This window comes from Ovis canadensis, chromosome 2 (assembly GCF_042477335.2).
Source record: "Ovis canadensis isolate MfBH-ARS-UI-01 breed Bighorn chromosome 2, ARS-UI_OviCan_v2, whole genome shotgun sequence".
NCBI lineage: Eukaryota > Metazoa > Chordata > Mammalia > Artiodactyla > Bovidae > Ovis > Ovis canadensis.
In genome coordinates, this window is record NC_091246.1 from 66,970,328 (window position 1) to 66,998,160 (window position 27,833).

The following is a 27,833-nucleotide window of genomic DNA, read 5'->3' on the forward strand; positions in this document are numbered from 1 at the left end:
AAATGGAGCATAATACTAACCCCCACCCCCACCACAACATCCCACACAACAGACTCTGATTTACCTAGGCCTGAAGTGTGGTCTCCTGCCCGGTACATGTTTGGTTTTACTTTCACTCGGGTCCAGCCTGAACCTTCTTTGTCTTGGTAAAAGTTGCAGAGGTCTTCCTCAAAATTGCAGCTTGCTTCTAGGGCACTAAAAGGACGCTCTGAGCAAAGGAAAATCAAAGTTAAAGTAGGCCAAACCCAAGGATCTCAAAGGATGACAACTGATTGACAAATATGCACACATTTGTACTAGGGGAGCTTGCAGAAGCAACACACAACAAAAATATTTTTACCCTAATGGCATGCTGACAGGTTAGCATCAAACCCACGTTTCAGCATGACAGGAAAATTGTTCTTTTCCTCCCTCAAGGGGTAGAAAGAAGGAGCTCTGTTCACATTCTCTACAAAAAACCCAAAGGACCAGACTTCTAAAGAAATTTCCTTTCCTGATGTAAAGACTGAGAGCATTTATTCACATACTTCTTCACAAATCAAATTTCACTCATACAAAATTAAAAAGAAAGAGAAAAAGTACGGATTTTATAGAATTCTTAATTTCTTTCTGACAGATATATAGAAATATTATTTTCCAGAAATAATTTTCCTTTGTTGATCAATCTCTATGTCAGAAGCACAGCCACTGTCTGTTTATAATTGACGTTAGTAGCAGGAGCTGATTTGCTGGAAGAGAATCATTATTCAGTATAAATCACACTGTTCAAACACCGATTCTGTCACTGGTTCTGCTTTTATTTTGGCTTTTGATGAATTCTGGTGTCATTTACTCTGGTCTATAAACATCACCTCATCCCAGATTACCTGGAGGAAATGGAACAAAAAGGTTTCTGCTCTTTCAAAAATAATGTGGTCCTGGCAACAAGTAACTCTAAACCTCACTGTTCATATTGCTCACTGAGTCCAGAGGGGATGAGACTGCAGCGGTCTGGGACACACTCACTGTAGCCAAGTATAATCTTATTCTGCATGCTGACATATACTGGCTTAACCTTTTAGAGCCAGAGAACAGCACTGTTTTGAATAAGCAGAAAATTATCTTTAGACTCAGTGGTAAAGAATTCGCCTGCAATGCAGGAAATGCAGGAGGCAAGGGTTTGATCCCTGGTCCAGAAAGATCCCCTGAAGGAGGAAATGGCAACCTAATCTAGTATTCTTGCCAGGGAAATTTCATAGATGGAGGAGCCTGACAGGCTACAGTCCATTGGGTCACAAAAGTGTTGGACATGACTGAGTGACTAAGCACACACAACCTTTTAGGGCCAGAGGTAGCACTGTTCTGAATAAGTGGAAAATTATCTCTGGAGAAACACTTGAGTTCTAGGCATGGGAATCTGATGAAACAGAGAGCTGTTTAGGGACAAAGACTCACTATTCTCTCAATTTGTCAATATTCAAAGCAAGAAAACATTCCAGTGGTCTGAGGAGCTGGCCCAACTAAGTGGATGAAAGACACATGACAACCAAATGCTACAAGGGATCCAAGACTCCATCTTGGTCTAGGAAAACAAACAGCTATAGAAGACTTTATTGGGGCAATTGGTGAAATTAGCATATGGACTATAGATCAATTGATAATATTGTATCAGTGTTAAATTTCTTGAATTTTATAATTATCCCATAGCATGTTGGAGAATGTCTCTGGTTTTAGAAAGTACCTAATGAAGTATTTAATGGTAAAGTAAAGTGAGGTTGCTCAGTCATGCCCGACTCTTTGCAACCCCATGGACTGTAGCCTACCAGGCTTGAGGAGCCTCTCAGTCCATGGAATTTTCCAGGCAACAGTACTGGAGTGGGTTGCCATTTCCTTCTCCAGGGGATCTTCCCAACCCAGGGATCGAACCCGGGTCTCCTGCACTGCAGGCAGACGCTTTACCATCTGAGCCAACAGGGAAGCCTTTTAATGGTAAAAGGACATAATATCTATAACCTATTCTTAAATGGTTGATAAAGCAAATATAGATTTGGCAAAATCTACATTTGTAGATCTGGGTGAAGAGTATATGGGAGTTCCTTATCATAATCTTGGAAATTGGGTCAGAGTTTAAAATGATACAAAAGTAAAGAGTTTTAAAAATGCTAAATTAGAAAGAAAAGTAAGTAACCACAATACAAAAAAAGAATAGGAAGAAAATGCTCCTACATAACTGGAATCTGATCATATCTGAGACAATATGCCTTAGCAACTGTACAAGGAGAGGCCCTGAAGAACTAGATAGAAGGAAAGAAAGAGAATTTTCAGTGCTCTAAGACTGGTGGTAACCCACTGTTCTGCCTGACTCTGTCAGCGTCAAGTTGAATCTTGAAGCTGTGCAGATAAAGTCATGAAGATATACATTTGAAAATGATTATGACAACATGCAAACAAAGATCCTTCGACATCCCCCCCCAGAGATCTGAGCCCATGGGAAACCCCATAATGGTCTTCAGTCTTAGTCACCCCTCTTCAACCTGGTAATGAAAAAGCAGATGGAAATTCAGACCTACAGATAGCCACTCAGATAAGAAAATAGGGCAGCACTCCCAAAAGCCATGGATAAAGAGAGTGGAAGGTCAGTGACATTATGCATCAGGAATATATCCCAAGGATAATCTTCTTGGTCATCCAAAAGAGATCCATAACCTGTTTCCTAGGTGTGTGGGAGGAGGTGAGAGGTGATAGTAAAACTTGTAAGTAAGCAAGGCTCTGTTGTCTCCATAGTGACAAACTGAGTCACACAGAGAAGATTTTTCTGAGGACACAGTTATATTCTTTTGCTAAACACTTAGTCCTAGCAGTGGATTTGTCGGGGGTCCTGAGACAGTTTTCTAATAAAAAGAAAACCTCAAAAGCATAACTTAAAACCTAAATCTTTTTTAACTAGAGTGCTTATTCTAGCATAAGACACTATCTAATTCCTGAAGATGGGGGCCAGAGGGCTTATTATATATGACCTAAAGTGAGATCCCCAAACACATGAGGTGAATGAAAAGCCTTTGCTTCAGGCTTGTTTCAGAAGTATGTGTCAAGTGGCGATTGAATTTGAGGAGTGTTAATAACATATTTGAAGCATAGGAAGGAATCAGAGGAAATTGGAAGCTCCTGAGCATCAGTTGATCACCCTGTCCCATCAAAAAGAAAAAGAAAAAGTTCTCTTTGAGCCTCACAATGTACCATTTAGTTAATTACTTGATTTCCAATGTTTGAACTTTTTAGAATCAGGAGGCTCTGAAGATAAACTAATCTGATAGAGGGAGAAGATAAACTAGTCTCCATTGGAGAAGAATGGCTGGGAATATTTTTCATCTTTTCCTCTGCTTCATGGAGTTCATAGAGATGAACTCAGTATCAGTCCTTGAGATCTAAGAGGCTTATCAGCCCCTGTAGTGCTAGAGAGACTTTGGGTGTGGTGCTCTTTAGACTGTTAGACTTGCGCAGTAGCTCTTATTTTAGCACAGGCCAGCCTAAAAGCAACCTACTCCAGTATTCTTGCCTGGGAAATCCCATGCACGGAGGAGCCTGGTGGGCTGCAGTCCATGGGGTTGCTAAGAGTTGGACACGACTGAGTGTCTTCACTTTCACTTTTCACTTTCATGCATTGGAGAAGGAAATGGCAACCCACTCCAGTGTTCTTGCCTGGAGAATCCCAGGGATGGGGGGAGCCTGGTGGGCTGCCGTCTACAGGGTCACACAGAGTCGGACAGGATTGACGTGACTCAGTGGCAGTAGCAGCCTGAAAGCAGGCTGGGACAGCTCAAAGCTGGCAAGGGAATACAGCGAGTGGGACCTAGCAACAGACTGAGGAATCACGACGGAGCAGGGCTGGGCCACTGATCAGGCTGTGGAGATGCTTGAAGGCCTCTGAGTTAAGGAAGACTGTGACACCTGCAGCTGTAGCCTAGGCAACAACTGGAGCCACATTTCCAAACCAGACAAGAGGTCTAGGCAGTGTGTTGTTGGTGAACGGTCAATTTTGGGACTTAGGCCCACACATATCCTTTTAGAGGTATATCTGTGAGTGTTAGTACTCTCCCAGAGCCTGGCCTGGGTGTGGGGTGAATCCAAGGCCAGAGAGGAAGCTAGGTCTGCATATGGCAGAGACTGGAGGTCTCTGTTTGGCAGCTGGGCGTTAAGGCAGTATTTCGCGAAGTGAGAAGTGAGTGGAATCACCTGTTAGGTATTCAAGGACTTACAGATTAAAAGGAGAGCTTATTCCTATGGTCTAGGTTCTGGGTCAAATGTGGTGGATGGGGAGTTTCCAGATGGGAGAGGCCTGGAAAGGGAAGGATGGGGTAAGGTTTCACTATACTCTGTAAGCATCCTTGGGAAATATCTGGGGGGGATGACAAGCAGCTGGTGCTTAATACCTGTGACTCTGAGATAGGTCTCAGGTCTGGGAAACTAGATCAATCTAAGAGCAACCGGATGGTGGGAACAAGATGCTTCATATGTTGAAGTAATTCCTGTCTCAACCTACTAGGGAGATGAGGGAAGAAAATGTCAGATCCAGCTGGGAAAAGCAGAGACAATAAGTCTGGAGGTAACCAAGATGAAGAAAAAAATGTTGGTACCTATTATGAAACAGAAGGACATAAACTATTTGTGAAATGTAAAAGGAAGTAGAAAAACTAGAGGGCTCAGCCTCTAAGACTCAGAATCTGGCCAACAGGTGCTTAATGAAGGGCACAAAACAGGCTCCAGCTTACACATTCATCAAGGCAGTGCCCTTTGCTGGTTCTCTTTAGTTTCTATCTGACTCCCTGTTCTCTAGGGACTGAATGGGAGTATTTTGAAAATTATGTAAATAATATTAGGTCTCATGACCAAGCATTTTCTGTGTGCCATACTGTTCCAAGTCTATCACAGACATTATTAAATCATCAATCTTCCTGACAATTCTATGAAACAGATTCTTCCATCCTTGTCCCATAAACGTGAAAACAGTCTCAGAGACATTAGGTAACAAGCTGAAGGTCACACAGCTTGTAAATGGCAGAGTAGGGATGTGAGTCCAAAGTCCTGGTTCTTAAGCACAATACTTTGATTATGCAGTTAAACCATTTAAAGGAAAGCTGGTATACTAGGAAATTCTGAAAACCAATAGGGAACCTTGGTTAACTATATAAAAATGTGAATCCCTGGTAGTCCCTATGGAGGAAGGGTCTTTATCTGGGCTGGATTTCACAGGCTAAGGGGTCACCATCTCTCTTAACAAATGGTCCTTATTTTGCTGGAATCTTTCTTTTCTTTTCATCAGTCAGTAGAAAAGAGTTCACATATATTCTGTATCTTGGTGGTTCAGTAGATTCTATCACCTTCCAGCTGCAGCTTTACTCCACTTGCTCTCCAATATAGATGCTAAATAAACACCTCTTCTTCTATATGCATAACTTGGAAATATTTTTAAAAGTTCAATGTAAATGTCCAGCGACTGAGAAGAGAAAAAATAATGTTAAAGAGGTTGTAAAACTATTATTAACATCACTGAAACATTAACTGATGGAATTAGGGAGCAATCATATTTAGAGAAGTAAAACCACTTTGGTTTCTGTGTTCTGCCAAATTTAGAGACTCTTAATTTTTGATTACTGTTAGGATTAAATCATTTTAATTAGAGCATATAAATATGTAAATCAAGTCTGTTCTGTTTCACTAGTTTTTTTTTAAGTAGAATTAGTTAAAACTAATATTTGATTTCAGCTAATTAGTAAGTTTCTCTGTAATTTGGAGGTAACAATTTAGCTTGAGTGAAAAATATTCTAAGCTCCTCTGCTTATAGAATATATTCAAAATTGGGGGCACTCTCTGTCCCCCTTCTGATGTCTATGTCAGAAGCTTTCTCTGTCCCTTTTTATCCTCTAATAAAACTCTGCTTCAAAAAAGCTCTTGAGTGATAAAGCCTGGTCCCTGGTCCCGAAGATAAATCTTCTTTGGAGATCAAGAATCCAATATTGTTCACCATAAGATATCATCTTGGGGGCTTGTCTGGGATCTTCAGGACAAGCTTTCAGCTTTTCAACCTCCTCATCAATTGAAGGCTTCCCATGGTGGGTTTCTCTACTTCAAGGAAAGGACTTTCTTCAACTCTGTAAATATCTTCACCAACAGCAATCGTATGTGACACCTCTTCTTGATCTGATGACATCTAACAATCCTAAGATGGACTGATGTAATGATGGACATAATATGAATTTGTGACTGTTTTGCCCCATAAAATCCAGAGGAAGCGATGCTATGCAACTTTTGAGGCTGGGTCATAAAAGGTGCTACAGCTTCCTCCTGGTTCTCTTGGAACATGGCTTCGCCGGAAGTCAGCCAGCAATGAAGTCTGACAACCCTGAGACCACCTTCCTGGAGAGATCATGTGTAAGTGGTTCAGGAGACAGGCCTAACTGAGCTCCCAGACAACTGCCAGCAGCAACTGCCAGTCACGTTTATGAGTTGGCACCAAAACACTCTTTTCATGGTTTTTCAATCTTTTCTGAAGAAAAGGCATTTTGCTTAAGAAGGAAAAGGGAAATTTTATGGAAACCTGTGAGGATGTAATAGAAGAGGTCGAGAAGGCTGAACAGGAAGGAAGCTGGCAATTCCAGAATGCCTTGGTAGAAGGAACTGCTCAACTATCTCCCCCTAGAATTTCTTCCATCTCTGGGTCACTCCAGATAAGATTAAAAGTCCTGAAGAGAGTTTGGTTGGCCCCAACTTGAGGCATCTGACAGCTCTTTGGTTGATCCAGTGTGATCAGATTTGCAAAGATGTAAAATTTACCAAGACCCGTGGTTGGTATAGGTGTGTAGAAACAGGCATTCTCACATGTGACTGTTGCAAGTAAGTTGTCTTGGCTTTTTCTGGAGGCTGATAGTACCCTAAGATACACACACACACCAAACACACACAACATATTCTTAAGGACATACTCTTCAATCAAGATATTTCACAATGTAGAATTTTTCTAAGAGAAAAAAAATTTAGTTAATTGAGTGATGATATAGATAATTGGTTATTTTATTATTGCTTGGAATAGCAACATTTGTTATTGTTGTTCAGTAGGGAAGCTAAGTCATGGCCGACTCTTTGCAACCCACGGACTGCAGCATGCTAGGTTACTCTGTCCCCAGCTATCTCCTGGAGTTTGTTCAAATTCATGTTCATTGAGTCAGTAATTCTATCCAACCATATCATCCTCTGTCTTCCCCTTCTCCTCCTGCCTCCAATCTTTCCCAGCATCACGGACTTTTCCAATGAGTCTACACTTTGCATCAAGTGGCCTAAGTTTTGGAGCTTCAGCTTCAGCATCAGTCCTTCCAATGAATATTCAGGGTTGATCTCCTTTAGGACTGACTATTCTAGTCTCCTTGCAGCCCAAGGGACCCTGGAGAGTCTCCTCCAGCACCACAGTTCAACAGCACCAAGTCTTTGGCTCTCAGCCTTCTTTATGGTCCAACTCTCACATCCATACACAAGGACTGGGGAAAAACCATAGCTCTGACTCTACAGACCTTTGCTGGCAAGGAGATATCTCTGCTTTTTAATATGCTGTCTGGGTTTGTCAATGCTTTTCTTCCTAGGAGCAAGCATCTTTTAATTTCATGGCTGTGATCACTGTCTGCAGTGATTTTGGAGCCCAAGAAAACAAAATCTGTCTCTGCTTCCACTTTTTCCCCTCTGTTTCCCTGAAATGATGGGACTGGTTGTCATGATCTTAGCTTTTTTAATGTTGAGTTTCAACCTAGCTTTTTCACTCTCCTCTTTTACTCACATCAAGAAGTTCTTTAGTTCCTCCTCAATTTCTGCCATTAGAGTGCTATCACCTGCATATCTGAGGTTGCAAAATTAGAATGTCCTAATTGTCCAACAGTAGGAAACTGTTTAAATAAATGATGATAAAGCCATATGCTAGAGTGCTTTATAGCCATTAGAAATTACGATGTAGTCCCATATTTGTTTACATAGATACATATCCATTGTGTACTATTATATGAAAAAAAGCAAGTTATATATAATATGTATAGTATGACCTTATTTTTGTAAAAATAGATACACACATATATGCACATTAAAAAAAGAATATATTCAAAACTATATTAAATTAGAGACCAACTCTATCTTAAGCGAAAGTTACACTACCAAAACCAAATTCAAAAATTTACTTCCCACACTCCAAAACCCAGAACAAAGTCTCCTTAATAAGATGGATGATCACTGTGTCTCCCTGGGGCCTCTCAAGGAAACAAATTCATTAAAAGGTAAGGTCAACTGCATTTATTTGTACATGCTAAGTCACTTCAGTTGTTTCCAACTTTGCGACTCTATGGGCTATAGCCCACCAGTGCTCTGTCCATGGGATTCTTCAGGCAAGAATACTGGAGTGAGTTGCCATGCCCTCCTCCAGGGGATCTTCCCGACTCAGGGATCAAACCCACGTCTCTTATGTCACCTGCATTGGCAGGAAGGCATTTATCTCGGTTATCAATTATAGTGTCACCCTTCTAATTCTAAAGTATTTGTTTTCTAATTCACTTTGAATTGATTTGCTTACCTATTTCCCAGAAAGTAAAAATTCCCCCTCTTTTTACAAACACAAAGTTTACGGAAATTACAAAATTGGTCATGATAAAATTACGTGAGCATTCACTTAGAAAGAGAAATTGAATACGTACTCTGAAGTCAAAACCATCATACAGATGTATGCTCCTGCTGCTAAGTCGCTTCAGTCATGCCCGACTCTGTACAACCCCATAGACGGCAGCCCACCCGGCTCCCCTGTCCCTGGGATTCTCCAGGCAAGAACACTGGAGTGGGTTGCCATGTCCTTCTCCAATGCATGAAAGTGAAAAGTGAAAGTGAAGCTGCTCAGTTGTGTCTGACTCTTAGCGACCCCATGGACTGCAGCCCACCAGGCTCCTCCGTCCATGGGATTTTCCAGGCAAGAGTACAGGAGTGGGTTGCCATTATCTTCTCTGATACAGATATATACCAAATACTAACATCTTTAAACAGGAGGACATTTAAAAATTAGGTTCATAAAATTATAAAGAGTTCTTATAATTCTACTCAGTAGATTTTGAGAGTTTTTTCTGTCTACTCTACACACATGTCTATGGACCCAAGATTTAGTTTAAAGAGAAAGATGGAGTGGGTGGGGGGAGTTATTTAATTTTAATTTCTTAGTATGTAGAGAAGATAAAATCTCCTTAACTCAGGAAAACTGACCTCTGGTCAGGAAAATCAGTTTCATTCTGTGAGAGGAAAAAAAAGAGTAAAATAACAGAGAAATGACTATTTGGCTAAATAATTTTTTAAGGATGAGATAAAAAAGGAAAAGAAGAGGAAATTAGAAGGAATTAAAGCAAGTCCTGACCACAGGCATCTGTTGAGAAAGGAAAATCCCAAATGGGAGGAAGAAGAAAAAGAGAACGCTTACCTGTCTGATTTTGGCAGTGAACAGGAGAGAAAGAAATATCATCCAAGGCCACATACCCTCCTTTAGGACCATTGAAGGCAACTTCAAAAATAACCTGCAGAGGAGAAAGACATGTTACTTGTTTACATATTTTCTTTTAGGCTTAAATGCTTGTAACTATGACTTAAAATGGTGTGTTGGTTGAGCCAGGTATATAGGTATTTGAGCAGCTTCCCTCCCTCACAGTTTCTTCGGGGGAGAGTGACTACTAAGCCTTAAGTTGCATTTTATTGGTGGAATTTTCCCCCTCCCTTGCACGTCAAAGTACCTATATTACTTGCTGATAGAACTGCAGACTCAATAATCTGTTTTATGAACTTCAATTAAAGAGGCAGCATGCTGCTTGCAGAAGGCGATCCTGCCCTTCACAGAGCCCTAAGCCCTTTCCAGGTTCTCTTTTTCATGCATAAAATTCTACGTCCATCTGGACAAAGATGCAGCAATCAGAGATGATTACCTGATGCCTAAGGCAGAATCAGGCCCAGAACTCCAGTGTATAAATGCTAGGATTTCGGCATATCCTGACATGCTCAAATAGAGAGAAGATGGGATTATTAATGAGTTCAGGCCCCTTTAGTTATACTGTCTTCTCTGCCACCAGCTTTGAGTTCAATGGATGACTTTCTGCTTTCCATGGGGATCAAGTATGGTGAGCACAACACTCACCTGTGTTGGGAAAACCACCGAAATATGCAGACTACCCTGCTGGATTGATAACATAAGATACGCTGTTGAGCAGGGGTGGAAATCCAAGTGCCCACCCAGGCCAGTTACATAATGTAAATGCGTGATATGGGTTTCATCTGATGCAGCAGGAAATGGTGTGAAATGGAGAGCCAGGCTCATCTACTGGGGGCAGCTGCTACTTAGCCTTGTCAGTTGCTGGCAGGTGCAAATTTAGGCCTAACATGCCTGGACTCACCAAATTGTCAAGAGGACTTGATCACTAGATTTTTATTTGAAATCTTCAGATTTTTCAATGTTGACAATTCATTCAAAAACTAAAACAAATATGTGTGCAAAATAAAACCAAACAAATACCACTATAGCAGCTAGACAAATCACTATAGGCTAGATCTGATCCATAGGCCTCTAGTCTTCACCCTCTGCTAAGGAGAATGGTGTCTTAGAGGCAGACAGACCAGAGTTCAAATCTTGTTGTGGTCACTTTACTAGGTGACCTTGGGGACATAGCTAACCCTTTCAGAGAAACACTTTTCTTGTTATAAAATAGACATTTTAACATCTTCCTTGTAGGACTGTAGATGTGATTAAATGAGATACTGTATATATAGATCCTATGGAGTCAGGTACATAACAAGCTCTGAACTAAATCCATGCCCTTGACCCCCTCCTGAACTGGTATTCATATTTGAGTCTAGTTGGCCACTAATTAACTCTAGTTTGTCCCTTTTATCCTCTAGGTCTCAACTTCTTAATTTTTGAGAAGAGTTTGGATAAGATTGTCCGTTTCAGTTTGACAACAATGGTCCTTAGACACTTGGCCTCTCCAAAATCTAAGACAACCCTGGAAGTTTGTCTCTGGCAATGGAGGAAGGGCTGAGAACCAAGGGGACAGATTTGGGTGAATGAGGAGGAGCAAATTCAGTTTACAAGCTCAACATAGGTCTATGACATTTCATTTTCAAGGTGATAAAGCCAACAACAGATTGATCTTACTGACTGATCTAAATACCCTTACTGAATAAGGATATTTCCAATCATAATTAGCAAATCACAGCCTCTGTGTCATTATGTTCTCTATTGTTCAGATATTTGTCTTCCTTTAAAAAATTCATTTGAGAATATGGGGACATTAAATTCGCTGATTTCCGCAGGGTAAGTTTCTTTTCTCGGAAATTACCAGGAGCCAATAATCCTGATGTAATGAGTCCCAACTGCCAGGGCAAATTCATGCATGTGTGACTCAAAAGGATATGTACTTAAGTTTAGTAGTAAACTTAAGCAGTAAACAGAAATGGTAACTTTTCAAGCACTGATTAAAAAGAAAATTCAGCGAAGTCTCACTCGTATAAATGTTGCCCCAGGAGTTTACGGTTGGATGAAAAGAATTTGCAAGGACAACGCCTTCACTGTGCATGTGACTTGTGACTCTAATAGAAGGAAAATTTTCTCAAGCAGCATGTGCATTTCTTTTTCTCCTTGTAACCCACACTCACAGAAACTTTTCCACTGGGCTGCAAGAGCAAATCAAGGCCTGGCTAGACTTTGGAATAGGAAATAGCACACATACTACAAAAGTCCCCTCTCTGGGGCTGTCTGGGGTAGGGGGAATTGGAAGAAGGAAAGGGAGGGGCAGGCACACAGTCCATGGACAGAACACTTCTGAAACCGAGACCCCACCCCAACACTCACTGAAACACCACATCAGGTGAACAGATGGCACTACTGAAAAGCATCCAGAGGATCATCGGCCTCTTTTGCACTCTAAACGGAACTAGGCAAGATACTGCAAAAAGTGCAAAGTGAAAGCAGGGGATGTTCACAACCTGTGGGGACTAAGACTCTCTTTAGAGCCCCAGATCTGCAACCACAGAGCTCCCCTCTTCCTTCAAATTTAAATCAGATTTAGTGCAGGAAACTTTCTTAGCACCCTGGCACTCCCCAGTGGTGTGACCTAGAACAAAACAGCAAACATCTTGCACTTTGCATTTCCTCCTCTTTCATCTGGAATACGGGGATAATTTTATCTACTTGGTTGGACTGTTGTCAGTACAGAAATACATGTGTGCGTGTGCGTGTGTGTGTGCGTGTGTGTGCTCAGTTGTGTCTGACTCTTTGCAACCCCATGGACTGTAGTCTGCCAGGCTCCTCTGCCCATGGGATTTCCCAGGCATGAATACTGGAGTGGGGGGTCTCCAGGGGGTCTTCCCAAATCAGGGACTGAACCCGAGTCTCTTGCGTCTCCTGCACTGGCAGGCAGAATCTTTACCACTGTGTCACCTAGGAAGCCCAGAATACATGTATAGATATGTATTAACAGATGTGCTTACAAAAAGGTCTTCAAGGATGAATACCAAGATGTTAGTTCTTTTCTTTGCAGGGCTGGTGTAGGGCGTTTTAGTTTGTTTTGCTTCTCTGAATTTTCTAATTCTTTTGCACTCAACATTTACCACTCATGTAAATGAATAGTTTTAAACCATAAAAAGTTTAGAGGCCCCAAGGCTTGTTTCAAATTAGGGGCAAAATCATATTTATTTCTGACTTTTATGATGTTATTTATACTGCAAAGGAGAAAAGAAAAAAATTAGTCTTTTTTTTTTTTAATTTAGAAGGAGTGTTCCCTCAGGTAAGAGGAACCTTCACAGCTGCTGTCAGGAGCTGAAGTTTGAGAGTGAGATTCACGTAGAAGGAGTTTCACTAATCTCATCTGAACTCACACGACCACAGTGCAAGTTCAGAGGGAGAGTGTGGCCAAGAAATCTAGTTGGTTGACTGGCTTTCCCATGTTTGTCTTTATTAAGAAACACTCTTCTAGAAAATGAAGTGATAGAGGAGGAAGGCAGAGAGAATACAGAGGAAGGGAGAAAAGTGGGAGAGGCCAAGGAAGGGAAAAGGGAGATGGAGACTGAGACACAAAGGAGGAGGGATGAGTGTGAGGCTGCAGTGTCTCCTGCGCCACGTCTGGGTGCGGTGGCATCTCTGCAGAGTGGCCAGGCCAGGGCACACCAGGCACACGTACCTCCTTGGGGTATGGGGCACTGAACTCCACCTCAGCAAGGTTCCAGACAGCATTCCCTGGGTCGCCCGCTTTCCAGATCTCCTCATAGAGGCCAGCTGCATCCCTCGTGTACACAGAGAAGATGTTGCCATTCCTCTGCTGGAGTTGGTAATAAAATGACAGGCAGCCAGACATGGGGGCCGTGGTCATCGGGGAGATGAGCTGGGCCACCTCCTGGAAGTGCTTGATGTAGACAGAGTCCACATACATGTAATGGCCTGAAATTGCACAGAGAAAACAACCTAAGACAGGGAGACAGATTCTCAGACGCAACTACACAATTTGGGATTTACTTGAAAATAACCCGGTGGGGAGAGGAAGAGAGTGAGCTGTAGATGAAAGAAGTTTGGCAATAGGTTGATGAAAGTTGCCGCTGGGAGATAAGTAGTGGAGTTTACTGTGCTCTGCTTAATATAAGGACCATTCTTTCCCTTTCCTTTACCCTTGACTGAAGTAAAACATACATATAGAAAGGTAGGTATGTCATCTGTAAAGCGTTTGAATGTTTATAAGCTGAACACAGTTGAGAAAAAAAGCAGAATGTGACCCCGACGGCTCCTCCAACAAGCCTTCGAGTGATAAGGTTTCTAAGAGCACGCCAAGCGCACCATCTGTTCTCCTCTACATCTTTGCCACATACATGTAATGTCACTGTGCGTTCTTTCAGTGAAACAGAGATTTCGAATTCAAACTAGATGACAATTTGTGCCTCTTTAATAGGGCATGTGGGTCAGTCAACACTGTCGACAGGGTTAGGATTTGGGAAGTTGAACTTGGGACCAAGCCCCCTTCCCTCGATGGTTGGCAAGGCCTTGGCGGACTTCAGACCTAATAGCTGATCTTCATTAGAGGCATTTTGGTAAAATAAAGAAAAAGAGAGGTGGAAGTGGGAGAACCTGGATTTTGGCATTAAACGCACTGGCTTTGAATCCAGCGCTACATCTTATGCCCTGTGACTTTGAGCAAGTGACGGACTATCTCGACTTCACCTTCCTGATCTCTAGAATAAGAATCAAATATTTCTCTCACAGGGTTGATCTGAATGTTAAATGAGATTGTGTATGTGAAGTGGTTAGTGTGTACCTGGCACATTATAATTGCCTAAGATAATTATAATGAAGTAAAGGAATGCCATTGGTGTTTTTATACCATGCACCTCCCTTATGGTACCATTAGTATCAGCAATTTATTTATTAGTCTAAATTTATTTGAGCTGCAGTGACAGAGGCGTGTGAGGCAATGCAGCTGTGATAGAATGGCCTTTCTATTTATAAGCTCAGAACAATTACAGCTTAATGCTTTTGCTTTTATTACATGGTACCTGGTTTATAATCTTTCCTTTTATCACCAGCAAAATAGCAGTAAGTATATTAGGAAGAATATATGCATTCACATGCTGGACACTTGCTTTGCAGCTAACACACCGCCTGGAATGTGATGGGCCCTCAACAACTGGTGATTCAAAGCAGAAACATGGTCTCAGAACAATCCTCACTGCAATATGGCAGAGGGGAAAGGTGGATAAATCAAAGCTCCTTTCTCCTGGTAGCAAATTGTTCAACCCACTCTGAAAAATCTCCCTGGCTTAAATAGAATTGTCTGACTATCTTGCCAAGCCATGAGACTGTGAATAAACAGAAATCACAAACTCAGATGATCAGAGGAGTCAGTCAGATCAAGTGTATGTCTGAAGTGGAGTGGGTCAGGGAGAAAATGGAGAGTAATGGATTAGCCGCCAACAGTGGAAATCACATTTCACCAGCAACGGGAAGCAGATATCAAATTCCCCTGAAAACAATCAGAAAATCTGATAGTGCTGGGTCTGTATTCTTGGCCTGTGACAGCCAGCTGGGGGTGAGGGGTGCTGGCCCTGTGCGTGGACCCGTGCTCCTTCCTGAGAGCCCATCCCTCTACTTCCTGCCGATGCCCTCATATCAGCCAGGGGCTGCAGGCTTCTCCAGCTGAAACTCAAAATCCAGATTTTTCTGGCAAATCCATTGATTTAAAAATGATACCACCCCTATTATTTTGTTAGGGTTACCATAACAGTATCTTAAACTGGATGGCTGAAACTAAAGAAATTTGTTGTTCCACAATTCGGGAGGCTAGAAGTCCAAGGTCAAGGTATGGGAACAATTAGTTTCCTCTGACAGATGTCAGGGAGACCCTGTTCTATGCTTCTCTCCTAGCTTCCATGGCATTGGCAACCTTTGACCCTGACTGATAGATCTCTGCCTTCAGAGATCACATGGTCACATGGTATTCTCCCTTCTAAGCTTGTATCTCTCTGTGGCCACATTTCCCTTTTTTTCATACTGGACTTGGGCGGGGCCAGGGCCCACCCCACTTTAGTATGACCTCATCTTAACCAATTAATCTTCAATGACCCCATTTCCATTCCCCCATTCTGAAGTTCTGGGGGTTAGGACTTTAACATATGGATTTTGAAGAAATACAATTCAACCTATAACACCTGCCATCACAATTTTTTAAACTTTGTGAGTGCCAAATAAACGTAACTGCAAGACTGGCAGCAGCTGATGAGCTCCCAGTTGGCTGCCTCTGGGGAGGGATTTTAAAGGAAGAATCAGAATGTTGGACTGAGCAGAATCCAGGAACTTCTGATGAGGAGGCAAGGCCACAAGCAGCCCTCCTAAGCTCAGTGTCCTCTGAAGCACTGCTGGTGGCCAGACAGACATGAAGAAGGAATTCAGTCTACCCAGGTGAAGCACACCTCCAAAACTCCAGGAGACCTCAGGACGTCTAGGAGACCTCACAAATCCACTGGAAAGTATTTGTTCTGTTTCCAGAGTACATGTTTAGGAGCAATGTCTCACACTCCTTCTCATTATGAATATATTTTCCTCACAGCTGACAGATATCTGACAGTGGTTCTTAAAGGCTACTTACTCACCTCCTGGGTGGACAAAATTTAAATACCTGACTTTGCAGCTAGTGACTAGTTAACAACCGATGCACAAGACATGAGGCCAGTGAACCACAGTCCCACTCCTGCTCCCAAACAACAGCAAACACAATGTGACCTGCCCAAAGTGAGTCAGAGAGGCTGCTGGGAATCTGACCAAGCCTGCTGACACCAAGTCTCGGATGGAACCACTAGACCAGACCACAATCTATTGCCTCCCCACCCTTTCCTCTCTGTCATTCACTTGTTGCCAAAGTTGGGTACTATTTACTGACTATCTGAGTAAGACACTTTCTGACTGGGAAACAGAAGGTAACTCATCAGAAGCATATCATCTCAGTTGAAGGAATGTGGATGATTCAGAAATCACCAGGTGTCAGCCCCAGGAGGCTGGGCCAGAGGAATGACCACCAGCCCGGCTGAATATGTGTCTTCACGTACAATCTGCTGTGCGGTTGGGAGCAGGTGGTGGTGCAGGCACTGTTTTGTGTATCCTTCCAAGGGGAATGAAGAAGGCAGCCTAGAGTGCTTGGAAAATTATGGCCAGTGTCTTATAAGAACTTTTCTGCCCAGCTCAATGAGGCCAATTCCTCAACTGATCCAGGGTTCTGGAACCTCCAGAATCTCTAGAAGAAGCCTTTTAGAAAGAAAAATCAGATCCTTTATCTCTGAGTAGATTAAACTAGGTATAGATAGATCTTAGGTGGAAAGGATCCTTATAATCAACCAAACCGTTGGGGATCCTATTAAAAGAGCAAAACTCTCTGTGACCCAAGCCAAAGCTCAGGCCCTCTGGCAAAATGCCTGTGCTAAGAACACACGCACACTCTCTTCTGAAGAGGGCTTCCCTCCTTTCTTGCAGTAGCTCTCTGTATTAGCTCAACGTTTCATGTGGAACCAGTGGCTCACTGGTAGTCAGCCATTTCCCCTTGAATTAGGGAAAGAACTTTGAAGGCAGCTCCTGAACTTCTATTTTCAAACAGTGTGGCTAACCAGCATTCCACAGAGATTGCCCTTGGCTTGGCTGCGATGCCAATGGCACCCTCTGACTCAGCTGTGATTCGGTCCTGTTGGCCACATTTGTGCTCCAGTTGCAGTGTCTGCATCTGTGTCACGGTCGTCTGGACGAGCTGTCTTCTGGGTGTGGGGGAAGACCCAGAGAAAGGCATGCCAGTGGGTCTGCTGCCACTGTGAGGAGGCAGCACCCAAAGGCATCTAGTTACCATGCCCGCTCTCCAGTCTACAGGTCTGGCAGTTACCTGCTAAACCTTTAGTTCCAAGGGTTTGATTAAATTTTACTATAATAGAGTCTGACTCTACAGTAGAGTCAGTATATGAAGTGGGACTTCTAGTTTCTGCTAAGATCTCAGTGATAAGAACAATGGGGCACAAGGCCCTCTATTTTCTACATGGTGGTGCTAAACTATCCCTGTTGTATATGCTACATTGTGGCAGACCTGGAATCTAAACCTGCTCTACCAGATTAGACCCTTTCACCTCCCGGCTAATCCTAACCCTCCCTCCTCACCCCCCCTCTGCCGGCCTGTATATATGAGAAGGCCAAGGAGGGATCAGAGAGACTGGAGGCAGAGTTTCTTTGAAGAGACCTGTGGAGCTGACCTGCCATGTGTTTCCTTTTGATCCCCCAAGGGAATGGGAGGGGATTGCTTCCCCTTTCTTACCTTTACCAAGGGAGGGGGTTTCAGAGAACCACTTGCAGAGAAGATAGGGGAGGGAAACTACCATCTAATCTCATCCCACCCATGCTTGCAAGCTCCTGGGTTCTGAGCCAGAACCCAGGGCCTTGAGAGGAGGGTGGCAGTTACTGAGAGAACTCCAGGGGTAACTGGAGTTTGTGGGTTGCAGAGGCTGGGCCTCTGTATCAGAGCCTTGACGGCATGCAGCTAGAGGCTGTAGGGACCTGGAGGTAGAAGGGACAGAAAGGATTTTTGTTGCCAGTGAGCTGGACTTCTAGAGTTTGATGGGGGAGACATCTGAGTTTTCCCGAAGCCTAGGTGGAAAACTCAGAAGGTAGCTGGGCTAGAGTGCCTGAAAGGACTCTTCTCAAAAGGACTGCATCCAGGGCAGTAACCCTAACAAAAAGGGGCTGGTGGGGTCTACCCCATAACAAGCACTAAGGGGGATTCACAGATGGCCAGTCAGAGTGCATCATTTTTGTCACTGGCTATGAGAGACATAGCCAGCATCCAGCCACCTGCAGCATGAAGGTCATCGACTCCAGATTAAACAGCACAGGTCACATGTGACCTTTCGTCCCCTTCCCTTTCCCATCTTTCCTCCCCCAACCCTGGAGAAGCCAGAAGCAGCATCGTGAGTGGGGGAAGATGAAGAAAAGACCAAAGGGAAGAAGTGTGAAGAAGTAAAGCCCAATCCCTTCTCTACAGCTGATCTGTGTTCTGGTTGAAGGATCGGAAATTGGGGTTCCGAATCAACTGAACTTAATCCTTAAAAATGAGGCGGTTTGTTAATATCAGAAGGTGCCTGGAAAGCCATGGTGAAGTCACCCAAGGACAGAGAAAGGAGGTCCAGCAGAGCTTGCACAAAGGTAATGGTGAGAAAATTAATAAAGCTGCTTCCCTGCTGAGTGCTTTTGCGACGAGCCAAATGGATCGGTGCAGAGAGAGAACGAATAAGCGCTGTGAAGAAGATGCTTGAACTCAATCCAAAGTGAAACGAGGAAAGAATGTTGTGAGTTATGGAAAGATGATCCATCCATCTCAGGGTCTTTGATGGAGTAAAACAACTCTGACCTTATTCTACATTTTGAAACTTTGTTCAGCTCCTTCTGTAGCAGCACCGTATGCAGACCTGATTTCTAAAATTTTAGCAAAGGAACAGATTTCCCTCATTATCTTTCCAGCAATTATCTTCTTTTTGCTAAGACACGTAGGAAACAGTAATGATCTGAGCTGTCAGTAGCTTATCCCCTGAAGGATTTTGTTTCACTTCATAAAATATTAACAAAGGAGAGAAATCTACATGTGATGAATGCAAATTGAGTAAGAAAAAGCAAGATAATAGCCCAGCCCCTCCAGGAGTCTATCACACTCCTACTGCATTAGTCATTTCCACCATAAGTCAAGAATTTGAACACACAGTGATCGTTTGAAAAATCTGACTCACTGTTTGAGGCTGTTAAAAACACACAGACAAGTGAAGGAAAACTGACATCCACACAATATTTTTCAGATATTACTTTCACTGTTCTCTTTTCTAAAACACGTAGGCCAGAGCCCTCCAGAGAAGACTTCCTTCGGCATCTCTGCAGCTCTGAAGTTTCTGAACAGGCACATAGCTTCCCTCACCCCTGCTGTTTGTTTCTCCAGTTTTTACCTGAAAGCAAAAGCATAAGCTGCTTCCAGGATACGAATGAACAGGAGATGAGTTTATATAGAGCCAAATCTGCTGCTGCGGGCAGACAGCTGAACCATTTAATCTTTCCTCTGCCACCCAAATTGACGGAGCTCAAGGAAAATCAATATACCTGGTAGAAGGCAAATGTAATAAGAAAGGCAGCCTTTCTCTTATTTAGAGCATTGGAGGCTTTTTTCCCCCAAGAGTAATCCTGGTCAAACCTTTGAGTCGTATGAGCAAAAAGTGTTTCAAATAAAAAATTTAAGAATTTTTAGAACTCATCTTTTTTAGCCCCATCCTATGTAGGGAGAAGTTTCACCTAGGAGTCTAAGTGTGAGGAGTGTGAATGTCTGTGTGTGTTGGGTGGAAATGAGAAGGCTCTTTGGTTATTCATTGGGTAATACCTTACTCCAAAAAGAGAAGCCAAAGTGAGATAGCAGAGAACAGTTGGAAGAAGTGAATGGAAGGTAGGCATCCAGGCTTCCTGCTGATCACAAGCAGAAATACAACCTAGGATCTAGGCCCTATGCTGCCATTATCACATGTGCCACCATCTTTAAACACTCCAAACATCAAAGAAACTATCTATTCTCATGCCTGGACACCTCTGCATGCACTATTTTTGTCTTCTCCTTATCCATCAGGCCAAGTATCAGTTCTGATATGACTTCCTGTAGAAAGCTTTCCCCAAATTCCAAAACCAAGGTGGTCTTTTATTTTTCTGTGGTCCTATACCATTTATTTCATAATTCTACTAATCATACATCCCTATGCATATTTACATAGTATCTCAGTATTTGAACATTTTGAGAAAGGCCATAATATATGTTAACACAGAAGTATATTAAAGGCACTGAGAAGCCATCAAATAGAGGTGTCTGTTGAGCATTCTTTAGCTCAGCATTTCCCCAGTTTACTTGATGACATATATAGCCCTTCTTCTTACATAAAGATTATTATACTCAAATAGTGGCATTCTAGGGAACAGTTGGAAGTTTTTGTATCACTAGGTTATGCAAGAATACCTGTTCTATAAAGAGGGCTTATTATGTATTTGTTGAATGAATGAATGAGTGATCAGTGAAAAAGCCTCATTGTGATCAATGAAGAAGGCTCTGACTAGGCTGATTATGATTCAGGATTGCTGGAAGCAGGTAAAAGTCTCCCTAGAGTTCGTCCCTTCAGTTCAGTTCAGTTCAGTCACTAGTCATGTCCGAATCTTTGCGACCCCATGAACTGCAGCACGCCAGGCCTCCCTGTCCATCACCAACTCCCAGAGTTCACCCAAACCCATGACCATTGAGTCGGTGATGCCATCCAACCATCTCATCCTCTGTCATCCCCTTTTCCTCCCGCCCTCAGTCTTTCCCAGCATCAGGGTCTTTTCAAATGAGTCAGCTCTTTGCATCAGGTGGCCAAAGTATTGGAGTTTCAGCTTTAGCATCAGTCCTTCCAATGAACACCCTGGGCTGATCTCCTTTAGGATTGACTGGTTGGCTCTCCTTGCAGTCCAAGGGACTCTTAAGAGTCTTCTCCAACACCACAGTTCAAAAGCATCAATTCTTTGGGGCTCAGCTTTCTTCACAGTCCAACTCTCACATCCATACATGACTGCTTCAGGCTCAGGCTCAAATACTTCATTGGGCCTTCATACTGATGTCAGAGGACTAAGCAAAGCTAGTGGGCAAAGCTGCCTGTCTTTGGGAGCAGTTCTAGAATAGCCAAGGAAGAAGAGAAAAGATAGGAAAAACGGAGAGGAAGAGATGGGATGGGGAGAGGGAATAAGAGGAGAGCAGTGAGTGCCTATGGCAGGGCTGACATGCTCTGCCACCAAGTCTTTGCGCTCCTCAGGGATGACCACACCATCACGCCTTGATATAGATGTTAGAAAATCTACTGGTCAGGATATTAGAAAAGCCAGGTCCTCTTTTTTTCATTCCTTACTCCCTTTAATTCTCTTTTTTCTTTTTTCTAATGCCAAATGCAATGTGTTTATACATATTAAGGAGGGACTCAAGGCATTTTATTTTTAAAATTAATTTTTATTGGTGTATAGTTGACTTAAAGCCAACTTTTTTTTTTTTTTGGCTTAAACTTTGGAAAGTTGGCTTAAAGCTCAATATTCTGAAAACGAAGATCATGGCATCCGGTCCCATCACTTCATGGGAAATAGATGGGGAAACAGTGGAAACAGTGTCAGACTTTATTTTTTGGGCTCCAAAATCACTTCAGATGGTGACTGCAGCCATGAAATTAAAAGACGCTTACTCCTTGGAAGAAAAGTTATGACCAATCTAGATAGCATATTCAAAAGCAGAGACATTACTTTGCCAACAAAGGTCCGTCTAGTCAAGGCTATGGTTTTTCCAGTGGTCATGTATGGATGTGAGAGTTGGACCATAAAGAAAGCTGAGTGCCGAAGAATTGATGCTTTTGAACTGTAGTGTTGGAGAAGACTCTTGAGAGTCCCTTGGACTGCAAGGAGAGCCAACCAGTCCATTCTAAGGATATCAGTCCTGGGTGTTCTTTGGAAGAACTGATGCTAAAGCTGAAACTCTAGTACTTTGGCCACCTCATGCGAAGAGTTGACTCACTGGAAAAGACCTTGATGCTGGGAGGGATTGGGGGCAGGAGGAGAAGGGGACGACAGAGGATGAGATGGCTGGATGGCATCACTGACTCGATGGATGCAAGTCTGAGTGAACTCCGGGAGTTGGTGATGGACAGGGAGGCCTGGCATGCTGCGATTCACAGGGTTGCAAAGAGTTGGACGCGACTGAGCGACTGAATTGAACTGAATTAACCTCTGCTGAAGAATAAAGAAAACAGCATACAATACCAGAAGGACGATGTAAGTTGAGAAATGAGAATTCTAACAGAGGACCAAAAATCAAAGCTACATCAAGTACACTGTAACTGAAATGAAGAATAACTGTGATGCACATATTATTCATAGGCTGAACACAAGTGAAAAAAGGATGTCTAAGCTTGATGTTCTCTTAGCAGAAACTTCCAAAACTAAAAAGCAAACAAAAAAATGACAGAAAATAAAATGAAAAACACCAGAACATTCAAGACCTGTGGGAAAACTGCAAAAGGTTTAACATACACATATGGAAACATGACAAAGAGAAAAAGGAAAAAGAACAGAAGAAATTCTTGAGGCAATAATGATGAAGAAATTTCAATCAAATTAATGTTAGATGACTCACTGGAAAAGACTCTGATGCTGGAAGGGTTTGGGGGCAGGAGGAGAAGGGGACGACAGGATGAGATGGCTGGATGGCATCACTGACTTGATGGACGTGAGTCTGAGTGAACTCCGGGAGTTGGTGATGGACAGGGAGTCCTGGCGTGCTGCGATTCATGGGGTCGCAAAGAGTCGGACACGACTGAGCGACTGAACTGAACTGAACTGAACTGATAGTTGACTTACAGTATAGTTTTTGCTGTATGGCAAAGTGAATCTCACAGATATATATATATATATACATATATATATATATATATATATATATACACATACATACATGTATATCCACATTTTTAGATTCCATTCCTATATAGGTCATTACTGAGTACTGAGTAGAGTTCCCTGCACTATACAGTAGGTTCTTATTATCTTTGTATATATAGTAGCGTGTATGCGTCAATTCCAACCTCCCAATTTATTCCTCCCCTACTTCCCCCTTGGTAACCATAAGTTTCTTTTCTGCAACTACGACTCTATTACTGTTTTGTAAACGGGTTCACTTGTACCATTTTTTTGATTCCACGTATAAGTGATATTGTATAATATTTGCCTTGTCTGACCTCACTCAGTATGGCAATCTCTAGGTCCATCCATGCCGCTGCAAATGGCATCATTTTGTTCTCGTTTTGAATGGCTGAGTAATAGTCCATTGTGTGTATGTACCACATCTTCTTTACCCATCCCTCCATCGAAGGACTTTTAGGTTGTTTCCATGCTCTGGCTATCGTTAATAGTGCTGCAATGAATATTGGGGTACATATATCTTTTTAAATTATGGTTTTCTCCAGACATATCCCAGGAGTGGTATTGCTGGATCATATGGTAGTTCTATTTTTAGTTTTTTAAGGAACTTGCATACTGTTGTCCATAGTGGCTGTACCAATTTACATTCCCACCAACTGTATAGGCTGGTTCCCTCTTCTCCACACCCTCTGCAGTATTATTATTTAAAGATTTTTTGATGATGGTCATTCTCACTGTTGTAAGATGATACCTCATTATAGTTTTGATTTGCAGACAGGAGAATGTTGGAGCCCACCAAAGATAGGCCACGCCCAGGGGCAAAGGAGAAGCCCCAACAAGATGCTAGGAGGGGTGAAATCGTGTTTAGAATCAAACCCCATACCCACCAGAGACACTCAGAAGGCTCAAACAAAACCTTGTGTACACCAGGACCCACAAGAGACTGAGCCAGATCTTCCTTTGAGTGTTTGAGTGTCTCCTGCAGAGGAACGGGTCAGCAGTGGCCTGCCACAGGGACAGGGACTCTGGCTGCAGCAGACCTGGGAGGTGTGCCATGTGGCATAGGTCCTCTTGGAGGAGGTGGCCATTAACTCCACCATAGAGCCACTGAGCAGACAACCCACAAACTGGAGAACAATTATAACAAAGAAGTTCTCGTACTGTTGCAAAAATTCCAGGGCCCACAACAGATTTCCCAACCAGAGGACTTTGACTGTGAAGGTCAGTGGAATTTGCTTACAGAACTTCCACAAGCCTGGGGAAACCTTCCCCAGGCACAGGCCTGTGCCTTCCAAGAGTCTTCTTGGAGAGCACAAATAAAACCTTGTGTGCACAAGGACTCAAGAGAAAGGAGCAGTGACCCCAGAGGAGACTGAGCCAGACCTGCCTGTGAGCATCCAGAAGTCTCTGGCGGAGATGTGGGTTGACAGTGGTCTGACGCAGTGTCAGGGGCACTGAATACAGCAGTCCTGGGAGCCACAGCATGCTGGCATAAGTCATTTGGAAGGCGGTAACCATCACTGCCATTACCCCTACCATAGTTTCGCTTCAGGCCAAACTACGCGGAGGGAACACAGCCCCACTCATCCACAGAAAACTGGATTAAAGACTTACTGAATATGGCCCCACCCACCAGAGCAAGACCCAGATTTCCCCACAGTCAGTGCTTCCCATCAGGAAGCTTCCAGAAGCCTCTTTTTTTTTTTTTTTCCACGCAGAAGCCTCTTATCCTTATTCGTCAGAGGGCAGACAGAATGAAAAGCACAATCCCAGAAAACTAACCAAACTGATCCATGGATCACAGCCTTGTCTAACTCAATGAAACTATGAGCCATGGCATATAGGGCCACCCGAGATGGATGGGTCATGGTGGAGAGTTCTGACAAAATGTAGTCCACTGGAGAAGGGAATGGCAAACCACTGCAATATTCTTGCTTTGAGAACCCCAATGAACAGTATAAAAAGGCAAAAAGATATAATCCTGAAAGATGAACTCCCCAGGTCAGTAGGTGCCCAATATGCTATTGGAAAAGACCAGAGAATTAGATCCAGAAAGAATGAAGAGGCTGAGTCAAAGTGAAAACAACAGCCAGTTGTGGATGTTACTGGTGATGGAAGTAAAGTCTGATGCTGTAAAGAACAATATTGCATAGGAATCTGAAATGTTAGGTCCACGAATTAAGGTAAATTGGAAGTGGTCAGACAGGAGATGGCAAGAGTGAACATCGACATTTTAGCAATCAGAAAACTAAAATGGACCAGAATGGGTGAGCTTAATTCAGATGACCATTATATTTACTACTGTGGGCAAGAATCCCTTAGAATAAACGGAGTAGCCCTCACAGTCAACAAAAGAATCTGAAATGCAATATTTGGATGCAATCTCAAAAATGACAGAATGATCTCTTTTCGTTTCCAAGGCAAACCATTCAATATCACAGTAATCCAAGTCTACGCCCCAACCACTAATGCTGAAGAAGATGAAGTTGAATGGTTCTAAGAAGACCTACAAGACCTTTTAGAACTAACACCAAAAAACGATGTCCTTTTCATTATAGGGGACAGGAATGCAAAAGTAAGAAGTCAAGAGATACCTGGAGTAACAAACAAGTTTGGCCTGGGAGTACAAAATGAAGAGTTTTGTCAAGAGAATGCAATGGTCATAGCAAACACCCTCTTCTAACAACACAAGAGATGACTCTACATGTGGACATCACCAGATGGTCAACACTGAAATCAGATTGATTATATTCTTTGCAGCCAAAGATGTAGAAGCTCTATACAGTCAGCAAAAACAAGACCAGGAGCTGACTGTGGCTTGGATCATTAACTTATTGCCAAATTCAGACTTAAATTGAAGAAAGTAGGGAAAATCACTAATCTAGTCAAGTATGATCTAAATCAAACTTCTTAGGATTATATAGTACAAGTGACAAATAGATTCATGGGATTAGATCTGATAGAGTGCCTGAAGAACTATGGATGGAGGTTTGTGACACTGTACAGGAGGTAGTGATCAAAACCATTCCCCAAGAAAAAGAAATGCAAAAAGGCAAAATGGTTGTCTGAGGAGGCCTTACAAATAGCTGTGAAAAGAAGAGAAATGAACAGCAAAGGAGAAAAGGAAAGATATATCCATCTGAATGCAGAGTTCCAAAGAATAGCAAGGAGAGATAAGAAAGCCTTCCTCAGTGATCAGTGCAAAGAAATAGAGGAAAACAATAGAATGGGAAACACTAGAGATCTCTTCAAGAAAATTAGAGACACCAAGGGAACATTTCATGCCAAGATGGGCACAATAAAGGACAGAAATGGTATGGACCTAACAGAAGCAGAAGATATTAAGAAGAGGTGGCAAGAACACACAGAAGAACCGTACGAAAAATATCTTAATGACCCAGATAACCATGATGGGTGTGATCACTCACCTAGAGCCAGACATCCTGGAGTGCAAAGTCAAGTGGGCAACAGGAAGCATCACGACCAACAAAGCTAGAGGAGATGCTGGAATTCCAGCTGAGCTATTTGAAATTCTAAAAGATGATGCTGTTAAAGTGCTGCACTCAATGTACCAGCAAATTTGGAAAACTCAGCAGCGGCCACAGGACTTCAGTTTTCATTCCAATTCCAAAGAAAGGCAATGCCAAAGAATGTTCAAACTACTGCATAATTGGACTCAGCTCACATGCTAGTAAAGTAATGCTCAAAATTCTCCAAGGTAGGTTTCAACAGTACGTGAACCGAGAACTTCCAGACTTTCAAGCTGGATTTAGAAAAGGCCGAGAAACCAGAAATCAAATTGCCAACATCCGTTGGATCATAAAAAAGCAAGAGAATTCCACAACAGTACCTACTTCTGCTTCATTTACTACGCTAAAGCCTTTGACTGTATAGCTCCCAACAAACTGGAAAATTCTTAAAAAGATGGGAATACCAGACCACCTGACTTGCCTCCTGAGAAATCTGTTTGCAGGTCAAGAAGCAACAGTTTGAACCGGACATGGAACAACAGACTGGTTCCAAAATGGGAAAGGAGTATGTCAAGGCTGTATATTGTCACTCTGCTTATTTAACTTATATGCATCATTAGAAATGCTGGGATAGATGAAGCACAAACTGGAATCAAGATTGTGGGGAGAAATATTAATAACCTCAGCTATGCAGATGACACCACCATTATGGCAGAAAGCAAAGAGGAACTAAAGAGCCTCTTGATGAAAGTGAAAGAGGAGACTGAAAAAGCTGGCTTAAAACTCAACATTAAAAAAACAAAGATCATGGCATGCAGTCCCATCACTTCATGGCAAATAGATGGGGAAACAGTGGAAACGGTGACAGACTTTATTTTCTTGGGCTCCAAAATCACTGCAGATGGTGATGGCAGCCATGAAATTAAAAAGATGCTTGCTCCTTGGACGTAAAGCTATGACCAACCTAGTCAACATATTAAAAAGCAGAGACGTTACTTTGCTGACAAAGGTCCATATAGTCAAAGCTATGGTTTATCCAGCAGTCATGTACGGATGTGAGAGTTGGACCGTAAAGAAAGCTGAGCACTGAAGAACTGATGTTTTTGAACTGTGGTGTTAGTGAAGACTCTTGAGAGTCCCTTGGACTGCAAGGAGATCAAACCAGTCAATCCTAAAGGAAATTAATCCTGCATATTCACTGAAAGGACTGATGCTGAAGCTGAAGCTCCAATACTTTGGCCACTTGATGTGAAGAACTGACTCATTTGAAAAGACCCTGATGCTGGGAAAGACAGAGGAGGGGAGGAGAAGGGGATGAA

General features: G+C 42.6%; 1 protein-coding gene across 5 annotated transcripts in view; it reads right to left on the reverse strand.

The window, feature by feature from the left end:
• MAMDC2 (MAM domain containing 2) overlaps positions 1–27,833 on the reverse strand; it is a 211,437-nt gene that overhangs the window by 58,213 nt on the left and 125,391 nt on the right. For all 5 annotated transcript variants that reach the window (XR_011253932.1, XM_069574104.1, XM_069574103.1 and 2 more), the window contains 3 exons: positions 13,209–13,465; positions 9,467–9,560; positions 65–208 (listed from right to left, as the gene is read on the reverse strand). Coding sequence is in view for 4 of the 5 variants with exons in the window: in XM_069574104.1 (XP_069430205.1) it covers positions 65–208; positions 9,467–9,560; positions 13,209–13,465 (495 nt within the window). In the remaining variant the exon portion in view is untranslated. The remainder of the gene's footprint in view (positions 1–64; positions 209–9,466; positions 9,561–13,208; positions 13,466–27,833) is intronic.